Source organism: Erythrolamprus reginae, chromosome 2 (assembly GCF_031021105.1).
Source record: "Erythrolamprus reginae isolate rEryReg1 chromosome 2, rEryReg1.hap1, whole genome shotgun sequence".
NCBI lineage: Eukaryota > Metazoa > Chordata > Lepidosauria > Squamata > Dipsadidae > Erythrolamprus > Erythrolamprus reginae.
The window spans coordinates 119,705,075-119,732,627 of NC_091951.1; the positions used below are offsets into that span (position 1 = coordinate 119,705,075).

The window sequence follows — 27,553 nt, forward strand, 5'->3', positions numbered from 1 at the left end:
AAGGACTGGAGCTGTACAGAGACCATCTACTATTCTAAAGCACAAAATTAGCAGTGGAATCTTGGTGTTCTCCAGACTGGTTCACTTGAGCGAGAGAGTGAAAAACGGAAGTGAAGCCATATACAAGTTTGGGATTTTAATTTTCCATAAAACTTTTTTTTCTTTTTCTTTTAGTTTGGTCTATTTTCTTTTCTGCATAAAGCTAAAAATCTTTTTTGAATTAAAATCTTTTAAGAACCATTAGAAACATATACAGGGTAGAGGTACAATTATTTTGTAAATCCTGGTTTATATATTTATATATATATTTATATATATATGTATGTATTTATATATAATGTATGTATATGTGTTTGTGTGTGCGTGTATGTATATGTGTGTGTGTGTATGTGTATATCACCCATACACACAGAGAGAAATGTAGTCAACAATTACTAACTTAAAATGGAGTCAGATTTTGTATACATTTGCCTTCAATCCAGTGTGCAATCTAACAACAGAAACTGGCTTTTTTCCCCAGCTTGCTGAACTGCTTTATTGGGAATCAATATAGCTACTGCAAGAATAGGTGGGGTTTAGACTCCAGGGGATCTAAGCCACTGGATATGCACTGCCCATCATATTAAGTCTGAAATTTTTCAGTCTACTTTCCAGCAGTTCTGATCACATTTGTGGGAAGAGCTTTCCCTTTAGAATCTACCTATTCTGAGATCCCAAGAGGTAAATTTGTCATTTGTTCTGAAAAATATGAATGAATAGGCTACCAATACTGTTTTTTTCTACATACATATTTTAAAAGAACAAGTTCTGCTATGTCTGAGTGTTCAATGAGAACAGATATGCCAATTTCTGTGCACATTGATTTTGGTATGCACGTTATAGCTGCTCTGGATTGTGGCCATTGTATATATAATATACACTGATACACATTGGAGTACACACTTATATGGCAATAACTGTGTATGGAAAAAGTTATTTTCTCCATGTATAAGTAAACTTTTAAACAATAATGCATATTTTCCTGAAAGTTTCCTGATGGGCAATCAAGACTGATATTTTTAATGTCAATCCAGCCCAAGATTCTTACAATTATGGCTATTGCATTAAATGCAAATATCTAGGCTGCTTTAAAAAATGTTTGTGTTCATTAACACTTGTTTAAGACAAAGCTAGTTTTCTAGTAGCTCACAGAACATGCATGACCAATATCAAAAAATAAGCAATTCCAGTGTTCAGGTTAGATTTGGAATACATTTCAATCCCCATTCCCCACTGAAGAAGGCTGAATTATAGGCCAAATTTAGAAGGGTTATCAGGACAGTCGTGTTAGACAAGCCACCTTATATTCATATGATTATACTTGAAGTTCATTATCTAGAAGTCATTAAGCTATGAGCTGCCCCACTTTAAAAACAGCTGTACAATAGGCATCTTGAAGTTTTACAAAAATTATGTAAGAAAAAATGAGCAAGCTAGTCCACTGTATATAAAGGTAAAGGAAATTGCTAAAACCAGACAGTAATAGCTATAAAAGGCACAACTTCCCTTTTCTGATATACAGTTGTAAACTTTCCTCATGTTACATGCATAAATCAAAAATGCTACTTTAACTATACAAAACAATCTATACCAAAACAAAAATCTAGGAAATTTTAACCAGCCAACTGCAGAAACTCCTAGCAGAATGTTGACAATGCAGATTCCAAATTTGACAATGCTGCTTTTGATGCATTCTATAATGCCAGCATGATGGTATATATAGAGGAAAAATCCCAAGCCATACTTCTTTCTTTTTCTTTCTTGTATTCATTCAGTTGAGGTGTCTTCTGAAAGCTAGATCTTGGCCCTCTGTAAACCACATGTAGTGCATAATTACAAAACAAAAACAAAAATACCTAATATAGGTACAATAACAAAATTAACAAGTCTCTTAGTTTATAAAAAAAGAAGTTATACTTTGACGTGTTTTTTTTTTTGTTAAGGCAACCTTTCTGTATTAAGGCAGTCACTTCTGATGAAATAGGAGTTTCTTGATATTTCCATTTGAATATTTTGGTAACTGATTGCTGATGATTTCTGCCAACATTTCTGGAAACTCAATACTCATGGATTTATCCAAAAATGTTTGGAAGCAAAAAGTTAGAAGATTCTCAACCACCTGTAAATGATAAGAAGGAAGGATGAAGCCAGCTTTCTCTGATACTCTAAAATATTTTAAGCATATTTTACCCCTACATCTTTAATACAACAAAGATGTTCTGCTAGCCTTGAATGCTTATGTAAAAGATAGTATTTATGTACAAACATAATTCACACATGCACAGAATAATAGCAAATAAAAAACGTATTTACACTGAGGTACATAAATGCAAATGAATAAATCTTACATCATGCATGGAGTCCAAAAGTTTCGTCAGTTGATAAAATCGTTGCCAGTTCTGACTAGAGTTTCCTTCTCTCTTCACAATGGCCTTCCCCAACTCTTTAATGTATGTCATACGGATTTCATCAAAGAGAGCCTGACTCCTCAAACCCTCCTTAGGAACTGGATTAAGATGACAGAATATTAAATTACACGTTACCATTTTACATTCACAGTAACCCATGTGATACAAAAATGCCCTGATCAGTGCTCACTCAGTGATCATCAGCGAACAACTGCATGGGTTATACATGCATAGTAGATTCATTCCCTGCCTTACAAAACCCATGCATTATTGACCAACCTTATATATAGTTACTCTGTTTCCCCCAAAATAAGATATCCCCTGATAATAAGCCCAATCGGGCTTTTGAGTGCATGGCATTAAGGCCAAGCGCTTATTTCAGCGTTTAAAAAAAAATAAGACAAGATTTTATTTTGGGGGAAACACAGTAAATGGTCAATCTGTTTCCACATATAATTACTAGTTTTCACATTTTTATCTGTTCATTCGTCAACATCTATGTTTTTACTGTATTTTGAAAAAATGAATCTCTTTTTCAAAGAATCTCAAAATATCAGTTTCATTATGGGAAAGATTTACTGTCAGGTTCAATTCTATTATGTATTTATTTACAAAAGGAATAGGAAATTTATATTCAGTAAGATACGGTTGGACTTCTCCTGACCCCTGACATCTGGCTCGGGCAATGGGAGGGGTTCAGATAATTTATTTTGAATTTTTTCGTGCAATATAACAATCTGTCTCATAATATGAAATGTATTATATTGGCATTGGTCAAAATTCCACTTACAACAAAATTGGAGTCATCTTAACAACCAAGCACTTTAATAATTTTTGAAAGTAAAATATTTTTGCAATCTTAATCATCAATCATAAAATAAACAATTTCAATATTCTAGGAAATATACTGTATTTATAATGGATTCATTACTCTTTTCTACTGATATCCTTAGACTGATAAGAGTTGAGCAGTAATACAGAAAAAGCACAGCAGCATATATTTGGATTGAAACTAGGTTTCATATTTCCCAGATCACTGTTCAGTGATGAAGATGGTCACAATTTGCAAAACAGATCAAGATTTTTTTAAAAAGCAGTAAGGGCAGAAATACCCACTTACTTGTAGAGAGAAGGAGCAATGTTTTCATGCAGAGATATTCTTCATAGGAAACCTGAAGTCGGGCTAACTCATTAGTAACCATCAATAAACGTTTGCATTGATCATACATGCATGGTAGATTCATTCTCTGCCTGAAGAAAGAGCACACACACATCTGTATCATAAAAAGAAACCAACAGATTTCTTTATCGAATTATTTTAACACCTCCTGAATATCCCAGAGAGTATATATAAAAGTGAAAACCACTCATGCCACAATCATGAAATCTCCAGAACTGTAAAGCCTACAGACTTGAAAGTTGGCACGTTTGTTCCTCTTGGCTTCTAGGTGCTCACTAAAAAAAAAGGATTTTTCAAAATAACCACCAGATCATTAATATTTCTTATTATTAACACGTTCTGAGGCGTGTTACTTGGTTAGATGTTCTACTCTCCCTCCCAACCTGGAAATAACTCTGGAGAAAATGGGATAGCATAGGAGAGGCTTCTGTGGGGCAAGGATAAAGTCGAATAAACAAACAAACAAACAAACAAGGATGAGGGAGAGTAGGAAATAGGATAGGGGAGGCTTCTGTATGGCAAGGCTGGGGAAAAGAAGGGGAGAGTAGAGGCCAATGTAACTACTCATTAATTTTCAAGCTACAAGTGTTGATTTATCACATAGTTTCATAGCAGAGCATAGGTATTCAGATAGTAAGTTATATATCTTCAACTTTAATATTCTTTGAAGAAAATAAGGACATATGGCAATGTACCAATACTCGAAAAAGAGACTGCTGTTCAACTAGTTTGGCTGCCAACTATTTACCATGTTTATAAACTGTATTTACAAAGGCCTCAAATAGGACTTAAGAGCAAATGTTTTAAATGGACTTTGGACAGCAACTTATATCAACTGGAACTTCTGGACTGCTATCAAGAGCAGACTCACATCAAGCATCTTACAGCAATCTAAACTTGAAATGGCTAGAAGATTTAGTGGGTACAGCAAAAATAGACCAAAAAAGGCTCCTGCTGGAATACAAAATGAATCTGGATAAAAACTCTCATTGTGTCCTTTGCTTCTTAAGGTGATAAACTGGGAGTGATCCCTAATGAAGTAAACTTTACAGGGAGTACAGATAATCTCATCTAGAACAAAGCGATTGCTCTGTTTAGATTTCCCTACCCTTCTCCAAAGGATACTTCCATTTTGTCTGAATATTTAGAACAAAAAAAATTCTGCCAGATTGTTAGGAGTCTGGATCAGAGTAAAAGCTAGAAAGAAAGATTTGTATCATATTTCAATTAGCTTTCCTCTTCCAAACATTACAGCATCACACATATACTCTAAATAGAACATGACATAGCTTGAATTTCTCCATTTTTCAATGTCTGGCAGTTCTTTGAAATATTGACCGCTGGTAGTCCTCAGTTACCAACTGCCTTGTTTAGCAACTATTCAAAGTTACAACAGTTGGGGGAGTGGGGAAACGAACTCTCCTATTTATAGCAATTGCAGTGTCCCCGTGTTCCTGTGATCAACAAGTGGGGACTTTTAAATGAAGTGGTATTTTGACAGTCATAGCAGCCTGCAGTCACATAATCACCAATTTTATGCCTCACAATCAGCTTTTGACCAGCAGCCAACAGAAAAGCCGGCAGTAAAACTGCAAGTCATGGTCACATGATGACCACTCATAACAAATGTTTTAAATTATTTGTACTTACTTATATTTTAGTATGGAGAAAGTCAACAAGAAAAGAAACTTTTAAAAATGTATCTATCTTCTTTTCAAACTAAACTTGACGCAATTTAAAATGTTTACTCGTTGCTGGTAAAATTGTATTATCACTATAAGATTACAAATATTTACTGAAAAATATTCTGCATTATCAGTAAGCATTTCTATTTATTCTTTTTAAAAATATTCTAAGCTGTAGTCTCCATTTATAAATTGTTCCAACATAGCTAATGAATTGGTCAAAGGAAAGAAAAGTTTATTTCTTTTTTCAGTATCCATTTTTTTGCCAATTACACTGCCAAATCTCCAACGTCATTACAATTTCCCTTTTCCCTTTTCTGCATGCCTTTGTTACTATATTAAAATATTACCAGATTTTCATGCAAACATGAACAAGTTAAACCTGTCTGACCAACTTTTAATTCCTTAAGAATCCCTAATTTTTATTTATTTTAAGTGTTTACCTGCCTCCATTTGAGGCAATTTACAGATTCAATATATCACAAAAGTATGAAAATGGGAAGTGACAAACAAGCCCAGACCTTTTATTCATGCCTCCTGAAAGTAAAAGAGATTGAAATAAGACACCCATTAAGTTAAACATCACAGTGATTAAGTCCAGATCTTTCTGATTCAAATTTTATGAAGCATGCCACTCTGGTCCCTTACCTATTCACATAGGCTACAGTATTGCCTCCTTTTAACAAATTTCTATTTCTCCAGTAAAAACATGATTTTAACTAGCAGTTCATATGCAGTTCTGTGCCTTTTATAGTATAAGTTAATTACCAGAAAATTTATTTTACTAAGTAACAATTTTCAAGGTGCCAGGAAAACTAAAAATCGAATTGGTATTTGTTTTAAAGATAGCCAACTGCATCCTTTTCTTCATGGAACCTCATTTAAAGACTATTTGAAAATTGTAATTAGTAACAGAAGCCTTCTGTCAGGGAGCAAAAGTCATTACAGCCACGTACACTGCTTTTGTAAGCACTGCATTGGCTTCCAAGTACAATTCAAAATGTTGGTTGCAAAGCATTTCATGGCTCAAGATCAAGTATCTCCAGGATGAGTTTTTGGAAACTTATAGATATAGACATTGAGTTAAGTGCTGACTGACCGCAAGATATGCATGATGCTTGTATTCCTGCCTGGGAAACATAAGCATTGTGCATATCATGTAGATTAACTTCAACTACAATTGTACAAATGTGTATATTCATTATGCTGGAGAGGAATATGGAGAACTTGGAGGCACACTGAGCCATATTAAGACGCATCATGAAAAAGATTTTCCGAGAAATGCAAAGGGATGTCTATAAAAAGAACACAAGAAAGAAGGTGGAAGGAGGAGCCCTGGAAAAGGAGGGTTGACAGCATATAACATAAATGACCAAGAAAATCAGAAAGGGGTGGACATCACTGGAGGATCAATTCAGTTCTTCCCCTGAGGGATGATTCACCTCTGACGGTTTTCATTCAACATTCAAGCGAAAGGGAAGGAAAGGAAAGAAACTTGGGCTTCCATAGATATGAGGAAACTAATGCTGTCTTGAAGAGAAAAATATTTGTGGTCAGTAGTGGGTTCCTACTCGTACAGCTCTGAGGCTCTGGCATGTGAGTGCGTGTTCGAGTGAAATTTTGTTTCCTGCACCTGTTCAGGTAACAAAATCTCACACAGGGATGCATGTGCATGCGTGTTTCGATGAAGTATTTTGCTTCTGTGCAGGAATGTGAGAAGCAGATGCAGGAAGAAAAATTTCACTCGGACGCACGCTCATGCGCCAGAGCCACAGAACTGCGTGCAGTTAAGCGTACCAGGCGGAACCAACTACCATGTGTGGTAGTGATAAGTATCTCAATTTTGAAAGGAATGGAGTTAGCAACTGTAGGAGAGATACTAGCTGAGTCAGGTAAAGGACTCAAATAGGGGCAATCTAGATCCCTATATGGGCACAACACAGTGAAGTTTGACCCCCAATCTTCTTTGAATGCAATTGAACTTTATCTAGTCTCTCACAGGTGAAAACATTCCTGTGTATAGGCTTGAGCAATAAATCAGCTAATTGAATTCTTCATGCACGGACCTGGTTGTTTTGTGCCTGACAGCAATCTGCAAATCAAACATGACATCAAAAGAACGGTGTATTTTCTCCCAGATCTGGGATATGATGAAGAGGTGAACCCAATTAGTTAAATGACTGATGGATCCCATCCTTCTATTTCATGTTAAAATAAATCCTACTTACAAAATAGCCTGGAAATATTATCAAGAGACTATAAGGAGCTAGGCAGGAAGAAAAAAGAATTTGGAGTTCCAGAGGTATTTTAATCCTACTGAAGATCATGGCCCAAGAATGGAACAGAGGCTTCTGGATGTCAATCTGATTGGTGTCAGTAAGAAACCGTCATATTTCTAGACAATCATCTACACTATCAACAGAAAAGGCTTTTGGTGAGAGATGGGCTGAACTTTACCAAAATTAGGAAGAATATTTTCAATAGACACCTTGTTCTAGTCAAGGCCCAAAACAAACAACAATTAAAAAGAGAGTAAAGGATGGGCATCTAATGAAACAGAAATATAATGCCAAGATTGTGTGAAATGACTGTTCCATTCTCAGTCAGTTCTGGTTGCCACAATACAAAAAAGAATGTTGAGAAACTCAAAAAAGGAAAAAAAAATGATAGTGAGGTGTTTGGAGAATAAATGCTATAAAGGATGTTGGTTAAAAGATGTAGTTATATTAAAAAAGGCCAAGTTAATATATGATAGCAGTCTTGCAATACTTGGAAGGAGAATGCTGGTTTATTTTCCTTTGGGCAGGATAAGAATCAATAGCTAGAAACATTATAGAAGGACATGCAAACTTGAAATTAGAAAGTATACCTGGACTATGAAAATTCTTAAACAGTGAAGCAGCCTGCTATTTTGATTAACACCAGGAATTCAGTAGATGCTTATCTAGCCTCTCCCTGATTATCTCCTGCAAAGGGAAACTACATCCCTAAATAATTGGTTCTATTCTTGAACTACTGTATCTTATAGTTAAGAAGTATCTTCTACCGATCAATTGAAATTCACATTCTCATAAATTGTATATCCTGCACTCAGGAATGAATTAAAAACAAATATTCTAATACTTTGATCTATCTTCATACATTTCTAGTCCCCGATCATATTCATTAGAACAGAACGGAACGGAATAGAATAGAATAAATAACAGAGTCAGAAGGGACCTTAGAAGTCTTCTAGTCCAACCCCTTGCTTAGGCAGGAAACCCTACACCACTTCAGACAAATGGAACTCTTAACTCTTAACATATTCAAGAGGAGATTGGACTGCCATCTGGCTGGGGAGGTGTAGGGCTTCCTGCTTAAGCAGGGGGTTGTACTTGATGACCTGCAAGATTCCCTTTCAACTCTAATAAATAAATAAATAAATAATGGTTATCCAATATCATATTAAAAACTTCTAGTGTTGGAGTATTCACAACTTCTAGAGGCAAACTGTTGCATGGATTAATTGTTCTAAACTAAACATACCTAGTTCCTGCAACCATTCTTCATATGTTTTAGCTTCCAGTTCCCTAATCATCTTTGTTGCTCTTCTCTGTACTTTTTCTAGAGTCTCAACATCCTTTTTGCATCGTGGCAACCAAAACTGAATGCAGTATTCCAAGTGTGGCCTTACAAAGGCCTTATAAAGTGGTATTAACATTTCATGTGATCTTGAGTCTATCATTCTATCCTGTGACTGTTTTAGAATTGCTAGGGTTTTTTAATAATAATGGCTTTTTAATATAGTTTTATATTGGATTTGTATTCTACTGTATTACTATTGCTGTTGTGAGCCTCTCCGAGTCCTCGGAGAGGGGCGGCATACAAATCTAATAAATTATTATTATTATTATTATTATTATTATTATATTATTATTATTATTTTAATGCAGTCTAGAACTGTAAAGCTTGATGTTACCATGAAAAACCTAGCATCAAGAATGCAACTGTTTTCACAATAGATTAAGACACCACAGAACATACAATATGTTTAGGAACTTTCCATTTTTATTATTTTACTATAAGTACTATTTAACATTTACTGCTTTGTTTTTCGTTTTTAAATTTTGTTTGCTGCCTTGAGTGCTTGCCTGGGTTGAAAGCAAAGTCAGTCAAATAAACAAAGATCTGTAGGTTATTTCTGTTTTAAAACAATTTTTTTAACTTTCTAACATTCCTAAACCACCATACTCTATTTCTCTGTTTTGATCATCCATAATAAAGGTGCTACTAATAATTATATTAAATGTTATTTATTATGTGATTTAGAAAGCAAATTTATTGAGGAAAGGCATGGAAATTTAATACTTTTACAATAAGCACAACAGCTCAAATATGTTAAAGTAGGATAAATATGTCTACTGTAGATGTGGATGAATCTGTTAATTTTAGTTTCACTCAATATTTTCAAGGAGTTTCCCCCGCATCCCATTTCAATGGTTTTTTTAATTTGTTCTTTTTAAAGACTATACAGATGTCCAAAATAATTTTTAGAACTTGAGGAAGAGCAAATTCCTTAATACCCAAGACTGCAAAACCTCCCTCTAGCAGTTGTAGCTATTATCTGCAAGCATAGAGACTGCTACATTTTGAGCCAGTTGTAGGTTCTGAGTACTCTTCAAAAATGACCTGTTGAAAAAGCTTTGTAGGGGCTTGGAACTAGCAAAACAGGAGGTTGAGCTTATTTAAAGGGCACTCCATCCACTTCAATCAAATTCATAGGCTGAAATAAATCCCATTGCACATGGCAAGATATTTCCCAATTACCATCTCAGAATTTTTCCATAAAGAAATAAAACTCAAGTGAATTACAGTGATCCCCCGCTCGTTGCGAGGGTTCCGTTCCAGGACCCCCCGCAACGAGCGGGTTTTCGCGAAGTAGCGCTGCGGAAGTAAAAACACCATCTGCGCATGTGCAGATGGTGTTTTTACTTCCGCAGCGCTAGCGAGGAGCCGAAGATTGGGGGCTGCGCGGCTGTTTTAAAACGTCGCCGCCGACATGGGGGGCTCGCTAGAACCCCCCCTAACCCGGGTTGGGGGTTCGGGGGGGTGCTAGCGAGCCCCCCATGTCGGCGGCGACGTTTTAAAACACCCGCGCGGCTTTCCAATGAGTCCCGAAGACAAACATCAAACTTCCGCGTTTGTCTTCGGGACTCATTGGAAAGCCGTGCGGGTGTTTTAAAACGTCCCCGCCGACATGGGGGGCTCACTAGCACCCCCCCGAACCCCCAACCCGGGTTTGGGGGTGTGCTAGCGAGCCCCCCATGTCGGCGGGGACGTTTTAAAACACCCGCGCACCTTCCCAACTGAGCCCTCAAGCCAAGCGCCAAAGGCGAACTTCTGCGCTTGGCTTGAGGGCTCAGTTGGGAAGGCGCGCGGATGTTTTAAAACATCCCCGCCGACATGGGGGGCTCGCTAGCACCCCCCCGAACCCCCAACCTGGGTTTTGGGGTGTGCTAGCGAGCCCCCCATGTTGGCGGGGACGTTTTAAAACACCCGCGCGCCTTCCCAACTGAGCCCTCAAGCCAAGCGCCAAAGGCGAACTTCTGCGCTTGGCTTGAGGGCTCAGTTGGGAAGGCGCGCGGGTGTTTTAAAACGTCCCTGCCAACATGGGGGGCTCGCTAGCACCCCCCCGAACCCCCAACCCGGGTTTGGGTATGTCGGCGGGGACGTTTTAAAACACCCGCGCGCCTTCCCAACTGAGCCCTCAAGCCAAGCGCCAAAGGCGAACTTCTGCGCTTGGCTTGAGGGCTCAGTTGGGAAGCGGCCCGAGCGAACGGCGTGGGCGGGAGAAGGGCGCGCAAGCCGCGGGCGCGCGGGCAGGCAGGCTGCGGACAAGCCGTTCGCTCGGGCCGCTTCCCAGCTGAGTACTCAGCTGGGAAGCGGCCCGAGCGAAGCGGCAGCAGCGAGGAGTTTGCGTGGGCGGTGGTGGGGAAACTCCTCGCTGATGCCGGCCAAGAGGGGGAAGACCTAGGGAAGCCGCCGAGCAGCTGATCTGCCCGGCGCCATCTACGCATGCGTGCCCATAGAAAAAAAGGGCACGCATGCGCAGATGGTGTTCTGATTTCCGGGTTCAAAAATCGCAAATTACCCTGTTCGCAATGGTCGGGGACGCAATAACCGGGGGATCACTGTAGAACAATTTTATTAGTGAATTATTGGGCAAACATGTCACAGAGGCATCTGGGCAAATTTTTTTTCTCCATGCTTCCATAGGAGGGAATGTGCCTCATTGAATGCCACTGCAGGATGAGAAGCTACTGATATGCAGAGGAGAGAAAAGTATATACATACACATACATTATACATATGTGTTTCTATACAGAAAGTCCTCCCTTAGTAATGGTCACTAAGTGAATTGTGTGTGTGTGTGAGAGAGTGAGAGTGAGTGAGAGAGAGAGAGAGAGAGAGAGAGAGAGAGAGAGAGAGAGAGAGAGAGAGAGAAGCTATTAAAATTACTGGTTCCCGCCATCCCATTCAGATAAAGTTATCTTGTTCAGTGTCTCATGCCTAACCCAACCTGCCCCCTTTAACTCCTTGCAGAGCAGATTTCTTAAACAAGCTCTCTCTTCTTGAACTTCTTTTCTCCAGAGCATAGTGCTTCCCTAAAATGTGCTAACAACAAGCTCAGCTTTGTGAATGTAATGAACTGACTAGAATAGTAGGTTTACAACAGCTGCTTGAAACTGACCAGACCTTAATCAGTTTGGTACTGAAGGCTTTTGTTATAGCAAATGCACTCATTAGTCTGAAAAATATGTTTAATTGCTATTTATTACTGTTGTAAATGTGAACAGTAGCTACCTATACTTGCTAAATGAGGATTATCTGTATTTTTTGTGTACAAAACTACCCAATTGACACAAGAATGTAGGTGCTAACAGTTAACAGAACAAAAATAGTAACACATTGAAACAAATGCAATAATGCATCATAATGTGCCTGGAATGATCCCATAAAATTCACATCTAATCATCACATCACGATTAACTAGTGCAGCAACCTGATCCAATGGTGGAGAAGCTTTTTGTCATCCAAATAAGGGGTGACAGAAGCTCCAAATTGAAAGTGACAAAAACATAAATGACAATATTTCTTTCCCTTACCTTCATGGTTTAGGTTGTATAGCTATTTTATGTGACATCTCACCGCTCCCCCCAAAAAGACCAAGATCAAGAAGACCCAAACTGTCAGACAATTGCAGTTACCTCACACACTATTAAGATAAAGCTCAAGGTTCTGTCTCCAAATTTCATCAAAACATAGAACAAAACTACATGTCAAAGTAATAATCACCGATGTCAGAAGCCAAATCCAGGTTGTTATTGACCAAATTCTGAAAAATGGCCAGGGATTAGAAGTATTTTTATTGATATTGTATTACTTACTCATTAATGATCAAATCGGGAGCAAAACACAGTAGACTACCATTAGACTGTTTATATGATCTCCATCCTAGAGCAAAAGCCATCAGAAACATCCACGAATACTGCAGTAAAGTCATCTGATCATCTAGATGCAAGTTTCTGAAGCCTGTTTAAAAATAAAAGTGGATCCTCTGAACATTATAATTGAAGTACTGCTTCAGTTATACTACTATACTTATTATACTACCGCCAGAGTGGCACAGTGGTTAGGGTGCAGCACTGCAGGTGACTTCAGCTAACTGCTAGCTGTAGTTCAGCAGTTCAAATCTCACCAAGGGCTCAAGGTTGACTCAGCCTTCCATCCTTCTGAAGTGGGTAAAATGAGGACCCAGATTGTTGGGGGCAATAGGCTGATTCTGTAAACTGCTTAGAGAGGGCTATAAAAGCACTATGAAGCGGTATGTAAGTCTAAATGCTACTGCTATTGCTATTACCCAAAGTATTGTTTTCATATTCCTAGTGGCTTCTTGAGAAATTACTTCGTTTAAAGGATTGTTTAAAAACCAAGAGTGGGGGACCTGCTGTCCTTTGCCTAATCTCAAATGTCCACTGAATAGGAAAAGAGTCAATTCAGCCTTTTAAATAAGAGCAATTATTTATTTGATTTCTTGGGAGAAAAAAGGAAAGAAAGAGGAGTTATTTTATAGTTCCCACAGATTATCTTTAAGATAATGCAAACTATGCCAAAAACAAATAAAGTCATTTCTTTCCCCACTCCCCCTTGAACTCTATATTAGGGATCATATCACTTTACCTGGTATTGCCTTTGCCCATTTCACTGCAGCGACCACTTGTCTTCCACCTAACATATTGAGAGTTGACATTATACGCCAAGTTGTGTCTGGTACTGTGCTGTCATAGCCTGAAAACATCACTTCTGGCTCAATGACTTCCAGTAGGGAAACTAGGGTAGGAGTCAGCTGTGGCAGTGTGGCAGGAACTATAGCTTTGTTTGTGGGATTTTCAGCAGTATCCCTTCCTGCAGGCACGCTGGATTGTTGAATTCCTTTTATTTTCTTTTTTGTCTTTCGTGCTAGAATGATATTAGAAAAGAAAATTTTATAAAAGCAAAACCATACAAAATATTCTGTTTCAACACCACGGACATTCAATTGACTTAAAATTTTATTTGCATGAACAAAAGATGAAACCAGCAATTATATTTGAAAAGAAACATTGCATGGGGAGAATTAACGAAGCAAGAAAAAAATATTTTGTTTCCAGCATTCAATAAGTTCTTCTAATAGTAAATAATTATGAAACAAAATGTAAGAGACAGAATAATCGAGCAATATATATGCTGTAGAACTGGGCATATTTAATTGCATAATAAAATTTTGAAACATGAATGATATACTGTAAAACTGAAACTGACTGCTGTACAGTTGGACCAAAAGTGTAAATTTTCCATGTCAATTCATAATACTTTATTTAAACCATGGATAAAATGTGCTAGATATACTGCTTAAATTATTGCCTCACAAATAGTGGCCTGTAATTTGTAAAGCATTATTTCATCAGTATGACGTTTCGCTTTTTATGCATGTAATCCTAAAAACAGAATATTAATGCACAAAACAGCTATCTCTCACTAGACAGTTAGATAGCAAAGCATGAGATCCAATTTTCTATATATGGTGGTGAGGTAAATTATATCACAAGAATCACAACTTCGTGTATACACATTTCCCGGATCTAATTATTTCCTCTACCTGGTGATCTGCCAAGCAACACATACAAAAAGCAAAGAGATGGTCTTTATGTAGTTCCTGTTATTATTCATTGTAAAAGGACCTATTTATGTTGTAATACCAAGAGTTTAAAGTACAAAAGGTCCAATCATCATGGCTACTATCTATTAGTTAGATTCCACTCATTCAGGTTCAGCTCTCTACATGAAAATAGGCGTTGATCGCTTACCTGAACGCCTCTTCTCGTATGCTGAGTGGGTACAACAGTCACGTGGGTTGCTCGCTGTCCAATCCGCAGAGAACCGAGCCTAGTCTTTAAAAAGCCTGCTGAATCCGCCCCTTCCCCAGAATTCGCGAAGCCGTAGACTTAGGCTCAAGAGTGGTGGCTCAAATAGTGCTCAACTCTCATGATAGGAAAAAATTACAGGTTTATTTATTTATTTTATTTATTTATTCGATAACTACAGTTAGAATAGAAAAAGGGAGGGAAGTGACTACTGTACCCGCTCAGCATATGAGAAGAGGCATTCAGGTAAGCGATCAACGCCTATTCTCCGTACTGAATGAGTGGGTCCAGTAGTCACGTGGAACATACCCAACAGATGAGTCCCTAGGGAGGTATTAGTTGGCTATCATGAGAGATAAGGGATTGGAGGACTCTTCTTCCAAAGGCAGCATCTACTGAAGCGTAAGAGACAATTTTATAATGCCTTATGAAGGAATTAGATAAGGCCCAAGTGGCCGCCTTGCAGACTTCTTCCAAGGGGGCCTGAGTTGCCCAAGCTGTTGATGTGGCTGCACTTCTTGTGGAGTGTGCTGTGATACCTCTGGGTACGCTGAGGGAAGCTGACTCATAAGCCTTTGAGATAGTCCCTCGGATCCAATGGCCTATTACGGTTAAGGATACCTTGGAACCCAGGGATCTGGGATAGTAGGCTACGAATAGGACTTCTGACCTTTGGATGGGTCTTGTCCGTTGGATATAGATTCTCAGCGCTCTGGTGAGATCTAAGGTATGCCATCTGACCGCAAGCTGATGGTTTTGATTGGAACAAAATGAAGACAACGCAATGTCCTGGGATCTGTGGAACATGGAACTGACCTGTGGGGTCCAGGCGCAGAACTCTGTCCGTATGGAACTGGCATAGATCCTGGCGAATGGATAGGGCTGCCAATTCTGAAATGTGTCGGGTAGATGCTATCGCCACCAGGAATGCTACCTTGTAAGATAGGTACCTGAAGGATGCTGACCTTAGGGGTTCGTATGGTGCCTGAGTGAGGGAGTGGAGAACCCGTGGTAGGTCCCAGGACGGGTATCTGTGAACCTTGGAAGGCCTGAGGTTCGAAATGCCTCTTAAAAATTCTTGAATTTCCGGGAAAGAATGGAGTGGTTGTCTGCGGGGTCCTGCTAGGACCGAAGATAGAGCTGCTAGATGACAGCGAATGGTGCTAGTTGAGGCCTTGATGGAAACCTTTCATCACGATTCTGTGAATGGGAATGCACAGAGGGGATAGGCCTTCCTGTGAGCAAAATTGGTGAAACCTGGACCAGGTGTGGTCGTAAATTCTATTGGTGGAGACTCTCCTGGCTTTCAGGATTATTTCTACACTGTCCGGGTCGTAGCCTCATAGATCTAGGTCGCGCCGGATAATAGCCAAACGGTGAGGTGGAACCACTCCGGATCTGGATGGTGAGAGGCCCCCTGCCGCAACATATCCTCCAAAATGGGGAGTTGCCAGGGGTCCTGGACGGACGGACGCTGTAGGTCCATGAACCAAGGCCGGCGTGGCCAGTGAGGAGCGATCAGTATCACCTATTCAACATCTGGGAGCTATCATAAATTCAGATCTGTCTCAGGTCTTTCTCTCTACTGAGAGAAAAACCAGTATCAAGGAGCTTATCTCCCGGATAAGGTCTCAGAAAAGGATTTCCATCGTTACCCTGTCTTCCCTACTGGGAAAGATGGTGTCCTGCATTAGTATTATCCCATGGGCTCGTCTTCATGCCAGGGATCTCCAATGGCTTCTGTTACCGTTCCAGAGATCGGGGAACAGCAATTCGGCACGCCTCATCACTGTTCCGACCACAGTCCTAAGAGCCCAGTAAGGCTGGCGTGAAAACCAGGCAAGCTTAAAGTAAAAAGGTAAATGGAAATTTTACTTATCTGATTGCAGAAGGAACGAAGAAGGTGTTTTAGAGAGGAGCGAGCCACCACATGTCCCGCTGGATCGCAGGACCGAGCGAATTCTGGGGAAGGGGCGGATCCAGTAGGCTTTTTAAAGACTAGGCTCGGTCCTCTGCGGATTGGACAGCGAGCAACCCACGTGACTGTTGGACCCGCTCATTCAGTATGGAGAATATGACCGACAACTTGACCTCTCTTCAGTAATATATTGAATTTCTTACAAAAATATTTCAGTAAGCTCTCTGATGGCATACACCCACTTTATTCAGAGTCAATGTTGTTTTGCCTCAGATCTGGCAATTGCATTCCCCCACTTTATCATTTGGTTATGGTGCAAATTTAAGGCACCAAGTTTTTTCTTACATAGAAGACTTGGTCTTTATTATTATTTAGGGCTGACTGAAACGAGTTTTCTTCTTTAAAAAATAGATTTTTACTGTAATTTTCTTTTTTTACAAATACAGTACACATAATTTATACATGACTGCTCATTTACATATTATTTACTTATTGTTACATATTGTTAACTTAACATTGCATTCACAAACTATTTACATGTCTTTCATTTAAATCCAAATATATTCCATACATTCAGTTACATATTTTACTTCCCTTTGAGATTTGTCTCTCTCTCTCTTTTTTCCTATCCTCAATCCAATCGTATCATTTCTTCCATATAGCCACATTTCCAACAGTTTGGTTACAGATTTGGATAAATCTTTGCCAATCTATTGGGTACCATATACCATCAATGAAGCATTTTGTACTGGTTCTCTTTACAATTTGCCCATTTAGTTATTTTGTAATTCCTATTCTAGACTTACCCTCATTCTTCCAATTCTATACTATGCTCAATATTTTTTGCCCATGCTATCATGATTCCTTTCACTATATTTTTTACTCTGTCAAATTCTAATAAATATTATAATTTTTTGTAATTAATTTTTCATCTGGTCCAATCAATATTTCATCTAATTGTTGAAGAACTGTTTCAAATCCATATTCTTTATCTTATTTTGTATCATGATTGAATTTGCATATATGGCCACTAATCTATAATTATACCTGTAGAGTATAATCTCCTACAATGCATATATTTTTACGATTTATTTATATAATTTTCTCATTAATTTTTTTGTAAAAATCTCTTTGGTTTTTATTTGGAGCATATATATTTACCAACATTTTCATTCCTCCCATTATTAATTCCAGAATTAATATCCTTCCTTTCGAATAAATTAAATTTATTCGCATAAATTACATTTGCTTTCATTTCATTCCTCAGATATATCGCCACCTCTCTCTTTTTTTCAGCCAATGCTACAAACAATTAACCTAATTTCTTACATTCCAAATATTTCTGATTTTGTTTTTGTAAATGAACCTCCTGGAGACATATAATACCCACATTTTGCTTCACCAATTTTGTAAAAAAAAAATCCTTTCCACCAAATCATTCAACTCATTCACATTTATTGAGTGTAGATGTAATTCTTTCTCCATTATTCCCAATTATCACGTGTCCCAAACTCTCCTTGTTCTAGTAGTTCTTTGAGATTCAATCCAATTCAATGTGAATCAGCAAACTCTCAAGATCTCTATTTTTTCCCATCATTTTTTGATCTATTTTCTTATCCATTTGTTCTACTTTAAATTCCCCCGAATGTATTTTCTGTTTATTTTGCTGTATCATCTCTTGGATGAGCCTACTTTATTTTTCAGATTTTATATATCAGTTCTGAAGTCCTCAATGTCCTTTTGCCATTGTCTCCTGGAGCTTTTTAATAGTCTCCTGTATCATTTGAAGCAGGGGTCTCAAACTCGCGGCCCGCGGGACAACTGCAGTCCACAGGACAATAGTTTGCGGCCCCCACCTCAATATCAAAGTGTAATGTTAGTGTGGCCCGAATGTAAAGTGACCAGGGGGTGGGGGCAACCCCAGATTGGCAAAGCAAGCAGCCTCGGGAAAGCCACCCACACCGCTCCTCTGTTTCCTGTTAAGTGAGTGGCCGACTCGAGGGCGCTTGCACAAGGTGGGCTTTTTGGGCAGAAAGTGTGCCATGGTTCCTCTTCCTCAGTCGTGAAGCCCACTTCTCTTTTCACCCTGCAGGTTGCTGCCACCACCGGTGCCCCAACGTGCCTCATTGTGGCCAGCGCTGCTGCATTAAGTGAGGCCTGCGGCTCGGGCTCTCCACCCCGTCTTCCCGCATCTTCGGCTTTTCCAGGCGAAGGAGGTGGGTCCAACCGGTGAACGGAAAGGCGGGGTGGGGTGTTTAGGTTTAGGTTTATTGGATTTATATGCCGCCCCTCTCCGCAAACTCGGGGCGGCTCACAACAATAATTAAAAAAAACAGTACAGTACATAATACCAAATCCAATGCCCGCCCATCTAGTTACAATTTAAATTAATAATCTCATAAAAACAGTATATATAAAAAACAGGCACACAGTCAATCAATCAACAGAACAACATGGGCAAGGGGGAGGTGTTTTAGTTCCCCCATGCCTGACGGCAAAGGTGGGTCTTAAGGAGTTTACGAAAGGCAGGGAGGGTGGGGGCAATCCTAATCTCAGGGGGGAGCTGGTTCCAGAGGGTCGGGGCCCCCACAGAGAAGGCTCTTCCCCTGGGTCCCGCCAGACGACATTGTTTAGTCGACGGGACCCGGAGAAGGCCAACTCTGTGGGACCTAACCGGTCGCTGGGATTCGTGCGGCAGGAGGCGGTCCCGAAGATATTCTGGTCCGGTGCCATGAAGGGCTTTATAGGGAGGGTGGGGTGTCTCTCAACCTTGGCTGCACTGACTTCAACTCCCAGAATTCTCCAATCAGCTATGCTATGGCTATTCCTCAGCTATGCTGGCTGAGGAATTCTGGGAGTTGAAGTCCACAAGTCTTAAAGTGGCCAAGATTGGAGACCTCTGATTTATAGAAAAAAGGAGAGAGGAAGGAAAAGAGAGAAAGAAAGAGGGACAGAGAGAGAGAGAGAGAAAGAAAGAGAGGAAGAATGAAGAGAGAGAGAGAGAAAGAGGGAGAGAGAGAGAGAGAAAGAGAGAGAAAGGTAGGGAGTAAAAAAGATAGAGAGAAAACGAAAGCTACTGGAAGTGTTTTTTTGAATTGTTTTTTCACTAGTATACTAATTTGAACATTTCTGAACACAATGAAAACTGATATGAAAAAACTAATGCTTGTTTGTTTTGCTCAGAAATGCCCCCCCCCCGGCTGTGTGCAATTTTTTAAATTTATAGATAGATTAGACTGCAAAATCATAATTTTTTGAATATCTTTTAAACACAAAATAAGATGAAAAAATAAAGACATTTGATAACATTGGGATGTTTTTGTAAGAGCTTTTCTTGTGGAAAACCTGATGCGGCCCAGCCTCACCCAGACTCTACCTCCAGAACCCACCCCCCCTCGGGTAAATTGAGTTTGAGACCCCTCATTTGAAGGGTGTGTTACATTGTTTGAAGGGTCAAATTCACACTCGTTTTTTCTATGGGTAGCATCTCTTTTATTGGTTTCTGGCATCCTGGTGAAGCTACTGTTCTCATCTGAATAGGTATCAATTTCTTCCCTGTTCTTAACATTGTAGTGGTAGTGCTTGTCATTTCTTTTAAAATTCTATTTTGTTCTCCTAAAATTGCATAAATTCTTTCCCAGATTAACATTTACCATTTTTCATCCCAGTTTTTAACTTTCAGCCTTTTATAATTTGCTATATCTATAAATTAATCTACAAATATACCATGTATTATAACATAACAAGAAAAAAACATTGTCTTTCTCTTCTGTATCCAAATTACTTGTATTATAAATTCTTTAAATTAATCATACTAAATTAAATTTAATAAATAGATTCCCAGCTTAATCTAATAATGTAAATAATAATAATAATAATAATAATAATAATAATAATAATACCTTAGTAGTCTATTATAACAAAATTAGTAAAAAAAATAAAGGATTTTATATGTATGATCTTGATAGAAGAACAGTTTTAAATCACAGTAATGAAAAAAATCCAAGATCTCACTATACAATAAGTCAGTCAGTTTGGTTTTCAAAGTTCAGCAACTCTGTTGTTTAAGTCTTTTATTCTCTTAAACTTCCAATATTCTTTGTGCTATCAACTTCACAATCCATTCCTCCTTTATCTGTTTTTGTGCTTAGTCACTGGCTCCATTTTCTCCATCTTCTCTCGTCTCTCCTATTTCCCTGGATTACTCAAAATGCTGTCCTTTCTTTAACACAAGTCTCCTTGATCTAATACTTTTCCCCACAGCATGAGCTGTTGGCCTTCAATTCTTTTAGTCCTTCCCAAACTTTTTGTCTTTCTCCTTTGTGTTCTTCCTGATCTCCCGTCTCTTTTCTGATTTCTCTTGCTGCAACGTAGATTTCACCCTTCTCCTATTCGTTTTTTACTGTTCTCTATTTTCTTACGTTTATATCTCTTTCACTCTCCCTTTTGATATCTTTTAGCCTTGTTACTTCTTGGCAATACTATTTTCAAATAGATCTCGGCTCTTTTCTTTCAGTTGCTGATAAATTTTTTTTGCTGGAGCTTCATTCCATTTGCCCAATATCATTCAAATTACTCAGTTCAATAATTTCAATTCTTGCCCATATGGAAGTCCTTGCCAACAAAATGAGCATAGACTGCTACTTACTGTTCCACTTCCCAAACTAATGTGGTTGTCACAGTCTCAAGTCTGCCATGTCAAATTGCATTTTTGCCAGGTTAAAGAGGATTTCCCTCATTCTAGCATGCATTTGCTTTCCACCTCGCTATCCCCTGGGATTCTCCTCCATTTTGCGCAGTCTTCTGAACACAGCATACCATCGAAGGGTCCCCAATCAAAAAATCAGAGGTTAAAAGATGGAGCTCATCCTTTTCCCTCTGTACCATCTTGACATCCTCACCAGAAGTCTCAAACGTTTTCTTTTCATCCATGGTATTCTTACTATCCAAATACAGATTTTTAATTTGAAAGTATCTAATTCTTTCTCTTATTCTATTTCTGCATCCAGCTTTCACAATTGTACATTATTTCTGCAAAGATCATTTTTTAATTATTCTCATCTCTCGGAATATTTTACTTTCATGATCTTGTCTAAATTTGTCATTGCCTTCCTTTTAAGATTAATTTCTATGCTTTCCAGCATGCAGTTCCTTTATTCTTGAGGACAAGAAAATTAAAGCCAGTACTGTACCTACTTCTCTTCTTTGTTGTAGACCACATTGTAACTAAGTACACAGTATGATGTTATTTTTTGTCATTTAATATTACTGTGATTTTTCAAAGTTTTTCCAGTCTTATTACTTTCAACTAACAAAATAGTGTCTGCACATCCCCATTCTTACTGTTTTTTAAAAAACCAGCAGTTCTCTATTCCCTCTGGCAATTTCTTCTGATCCCATTCTTTTAATTTATTCTCTTTGTAAGTTAAATAAATACGAGGAAAATATGCATCTTTGTTTCACTCCCAGTCCTAATCTGAACCATTTCTCCAAATTAAGTACTTATAGTAGCTTCTTGTTTACTGTAAACATTCCTCACAAAAAATGTAAATGCATTCTGCCACACTCATTAGTCTTAAAACATTTTGGCTTCTTTGACAGGGACATGCTATAGTAAGTAATGCTCTATTATTCATGTTAAGTTACCTAAGGCAGTCCCACATTTTCTGAAATCTGTTCATTTATTATTTAGTTATCAAATGTCTATATCAGGGATGCTAAACTGGAAACCCATGGGCCAGGTGTGTCAAATGCAGACCATGCCCATTCCAGGATGAAACATCGCAAAATGTCACATGACAACAATGTGATGTCGTGAGTTTGACACTCATGGTCTACATTGTCCATCTCATCTAAGTGGGCAGCTTACAATTTACAATTACTTTTTTCACATCTGGTTCTATTATTTAAGATCTTACAAGTTTCCCTATGTTAGGAATTAATATAATGGTGCAGTAATGTATTTATTTCTTACATCTTTCTTCTTTGGTATAACTGTACACACTGAATTTTCCCAGTTGTTAGGCCACACAGTCTTGTTCCTTGTTAATATGAAACTGCTGGCAGTTCAACTATTCTTTCTTTTGTAACTTTATTCAATGGGCAATTTCATCTATTCTTGCAACCTTCCTATTTGACAGCTGGCTCACTGCTTATTATATTTCACTTTCTAGTAGATGTGGTCTCTGACTATATTGTTTCACTATTTATAAAAGATACTTACATTCAATACTCCTATCTGCAAAAGGTTTTAATCTTTCTATTTTTCTTTATTCTCATTTGCCTCTTTTGGATAACTCCCATGATTACTCTTCAATATTTTTAATTTTAATTTTTTGTATGTTTTTCTTTTGTATTTCTGTATTTTATACTTTGATAAACTAATACAAAAATTTGAAAGTGATTTTTCTGATCCTCTTTATTATTATTTGTTGACATTTTTGATATTATTGTTTCTTATTTATCTTTTTATTGCACTAGGCTTTTGTTCTCTGTCCAATTCAGATTATGAAAACAGCTCATTGTAAAAGCAACTTGGATCTTTTCTGCTTTGAAATTTTGGATTCCTCTCCTATCCTTCATATTTTAAAGGCATACTATGTGTGGGGGGAGAGGGAGGGGGGGGGGGAGAGAGATGTTAAACTACTGAAGTAGAAAGTGGGAAACTGTGAGCCGCTCAGGTGACAAGCTGGTTGGTCAATTCCTGGGTCAACCAATGAATCAATGCTTGGTTGATCTGAAAAAGTTGACTCACATTTGCAGAAAAATTGCTAGTAAGAACAAAAATACTGATTTTTTAATTCTTGTAGTCTATATTCTCCATGGAGTATCTTGCTGACACATCTACTGTACTGTATTTAATTAACAAGTTTAATCCATACATTTGACATTAACAATTCATGGTCTGTTCCAAAATTGGAAGAGGTTTTGCTAACTGGATTGCATTTTTCCATCATCTGTTCCCTATTATGTAGACTGTTTGAATCCAATATTGTCCATGCAATGACAATGTATTATGTGTTGTCTATGTAATCTAAGGCAAATGTATATATTGTAGTCTATGTAATCCGAGGCAAATGTGTATAGTGTAGTCTATGTAATCTGAGGCAAATGTTGGTAATAAACAAATCTTTTAAATAAAATTCTATTATCCCCTACATTGCATCTACTCAGCCTATTTTTTTTGAGCTACCTCCTTCTGCCATTCCAACCACTCATACTAGAACTAAAACAACGCCCTGAATTTGCCTGATGTGTTTCTTATAATTTGCATAACATTTCTCAATGTCTTCCTTCTGTAATAGGTGCATATATTTTCCAAGAACTAGAGGTGAATGAATATCACTAATTTTAATACATACAATCCTATAATTTATTTATAACCTATAAAACAAGCATATAGCTAGTGGTGGAATGGGTCTCTGACTAGTTTAATGTATAGCTGAAAACTGTATCTGTGTTTGACAAAAGAAAGAATGTCAACACACTCGTGTTAGAAGCACTGAGGTGCTTCCAAGATTAGCCAGTGACATCACCATTGCCCAGGGGACACTTACGTTGTGGTCCCTTTCATGTTCCACAGCAACGATTAGGTTCTATAACATGGGCTTCCCACCCATGCCACCTAATCATGTTAGCCACTGTGGTCTTTAAGAATGTTATTACTGTGTCTATAAAAAAGAGGAAAGGTCGTAGGAGTGAATAAAGCATCTACAAGAAGATCATTTTATTTTGCATGATAATAACTCTGACAGAATGTTGAATACCAAGAAGAGTCCCAAAAATGACAACTACCAAAAATTTATCTCTTGAGGAATTGATCAGGTAGAGGTGTGAGTGGCCTTGGGCATGCATTACATTTTTGTTTGTTGCTTTACCTGACGTTAGTCACTCAAAGTCACATTTGAAAAATTTGCAAACTTGTAAACTAAATAAATAAATAAATAAATAAAGCACATAATGATGCTGGGCATCAAATGTAACTTCTGCTCTTTAGCAAATCACTAAAGAGTGTATGACTGGGAGGGGGGGGGAAGGCATGTTTGCCAAGTAAGAGAAAATCTATGATAAAGTGAGTACAGAGTAAACAGTTATGTGGGTATGGAATTGGAGGATGATTGTTCAATATAGTAAGACATAAATACAGTAAGTATCAATGGAATACCTAGTAACTGGTCCAACACTGAGCAGGGAGGAAGATGAGAATATGTGATACGCCCTGGGCTCCTTGATGTATTTATGGATAATGTACAGTTTGAGGAACACATCTGGTGAAATTAGAAGTCTGTTTATCCATCCATCAGATTTATATAGCTACTATCTCACAAGCAAGTAACTGTTGGTAATATGAGTGCATGTATAATCATGCTATGATCAGTAGTGACTGTGTCTGACAGAAAAGTAAATACAGCAACTTATATAGAAATGATGAAGGACTAGAGCATGTATATATTGTCTTGTACTCTGAGTTAACTAAAGATGTTAACTAAAATTGAGAAATGGATAGAGAAATTTAAAGGTGTAAAAATGAGGGTAGGTAGATAGCAAGTATTATAAAAATTGAGATGGGAGGAGTTTATCAGCAGAAACTAAACTTTGAATGTAATAGGAATAGGATATTTAAATATCTGTGCTAAGAGAAGAAGAGATAGGGTTAATAATGAAAGGGAGAAGAATGTACACTGAATATAAACATTAATTACCATGATGTTGTGGTGATGGTGGCTTTCATAGAGAAAGAGAGTATGAGGATTGAACTGCAAATCTCTCTCTCTCTCTCTTTCTCTGTGTGTTTGTGAAGGAAGAATCAATAGAGAGCAAACAAGAAAGTTATGCCTGGATGAGATTGATAAGATTCCTTAAAGAGAGAGAATCAAAACAGTGATATATGAAATGGTAGAAATAAAAATGGCTTGCAGGAAATAACTATTTCAGATGAAATCTAGATTATAATTTTCTATTAGATTTCAAATATAAAACATATAATGGCTGCATAGTTTTTTTCAGAATAAAAGTACTGCACATCTAAAAACATCCCAACATATAACCATTATTTTTTGCAAACCCAATCATGCCTTTAGCTAAAAAGTCTCAGGCAGCAGGGTCATCTTTTAAAAGGGCCTCTTCTGCAGTGCTCAATGAATGGACAGGTTGGTAATGAGATAGCATACGGAGTTTTTGCACCGACTACAATTTCTAGACCCATGAAAAGTATACCGAATATTCCAAATGGACAGGCATAGATCACTTACTATCTCTAGATCTGATTAAATTGGAAAAGTTCCTGCCAACTCAGCAAATGTAACTTTACAAAAGTGTACCACTCCAGAGTTCTCAACTGGCGTTTAATAACAAATTAGATAAAAGGAGTGTACTGAGATGCACCTTCTCAGATGGTTGCAGGAGAGTCTAGAGCATGGGTTGACTCTTCCTTCCTACATAGACTGAGTCGACAGATTTTTCTAGCCATGCCCTTTCTGTTCCTCTTTCTGCCCAGTTATTCGACTCAGTCCTTGCATATGAAAGAAAGTATCTACGTCTTTTTTACGTTTCCAACAGGTCGGATTTATATTTGGGTATATTTTAGCCAATCTAGATGATGCTAAATACCTAAATACCATCTATAAAACATTTTATAACAGTTCTCTTTAAATGCTACCAATTTTGTTATTTTACTATGTAATATTCCATGTTCGCTCCAAGTCAGCCAGGTGTATATTATGGTCTACATTCTTTGCCCATGCTATCATCGGGTCATTAACTATATTTTCTGTTCTTTCAAATTCAAGCAAATATTCAAATACTTTTAGCATGTCAAATTTCCCACTACAGGCAAGAATACTTTAGACCATAAAAGATGCTTATCGTTTTACCACGAGCAGCTGTGGGACACTCTGATCATTGCATGATTCACCTTGCACCTGTTTACGGGCAAAGACTTAAACCCACAAAACCAACAGTTAAATTAGTGAAGACATAGATTGAAGAGGCAAAGTTAATGTTACAGGGCTTGCTTTGACTGCACTGATTTGGATATTTTTGAAGATACCTCTGCAGGCCTGGGTGAACTCACAGATACTGTAACATCGGAAATCAGCTTCTTTAAATACCAGGAACTTGCAAATACAGTGGTATCTTGTCTTACGAACTTAATTCATTCCATGATGAGATTCGTAAGTAGAAAAGTTCGTAAGATGAAACAATGTTTCCCATAGGAATCAATGTAAAAGTGAATAATGTGTGCAATCCCAAAACTCACCCGTTTTGCCTTGTGCCGCTGGGAATCCCCGCCTCTGGACTTCCGCTGCCAGCCGAAGCGCCTGTTCTTGTGCTGCTGGGATTTCCCTGAGGCTCCCCTCCCTGGGATTCCCTTCAATTTTGCCGGCGCTGCTTTGAATCCCAGCGAGGGGAGCCTTAGAGAAATCCCAGCAGCACAAGAATGGGCACTTCGGCTGACAACAAAAATCCGGAGGCGGGGATTCCCAGCGAAAGGAGGCTCAGGGGAATCCCAGTGCTTCAGCTGGCAACGTAAGTCCGGAGGCGGGGCATCCCAGCAGCGGCGGCTTGGGTTTGTAAGGTGAAAATAGTTCGGAAGAAGAGGCAAAAAACCCTTAAACACCGGGTTTGTATCTCAAAAAGTTCATTAGAATAGGCGTTCGTAAGACGAGGTACCACTGTATATAGCAATAACAAACCTTGGTTCACAGCTAAACTTAAGCAGCTACATCGTTCCAAAGAGGAAGCCTACAGAAAAGATTATAAAATGCTGTAGGCTAGAAATGTACTAACAAGGAAGATCATAGCAGCAAAAAGAAGCTAAAGAATAAATTGTAAACAAATGAACCAACAAGCATTGGGGAACTCTTAATGGTTATGGGAAG

At 38.2% G+C, this 27,553-nt stretch overlaps 1 protein-coding gene across 1 annotated transcript in view; it reads right to left on the reverse strand.

Annotated features, from left to right (window-relative positions):
- Positions 1-1,786: 1,786 nt before the first annotated feature.
- The window catches only part of NR3C1 (nuclear receptor subfamily 3 group C member 1), a 70,469-nt gene continuing 44,702 nt past the window's right edge, over positions 1,787-27,553 (reverse strand). The window contains exons 6-10 of the mRNA XM_070739349.1: positions 13,533-13,811; positions 12,740-12,884; positions 3,568-3,698; positions 2,388-2,545; positions 1,787-2,158 (exon numbers count right to left, since the gene is read on the reverse strand). Of these exons, the coding sequence (XP_070595450.1) occupies positions 2,006-2,158; positions 2,388-2,545; positions 3,568-3,698; positions 12,740-12,884; positions 13,533-13,811 (866 nt within the window). The 3' untranslated portion in view covers positions 1,787-2,005. The remainder of the gene's footprint in view (positions 2,159-2,387; positions 2,546-3,567; positions 3,699-12,739; positions 12,885-13,532; positions 13,812-27,553) is intronic.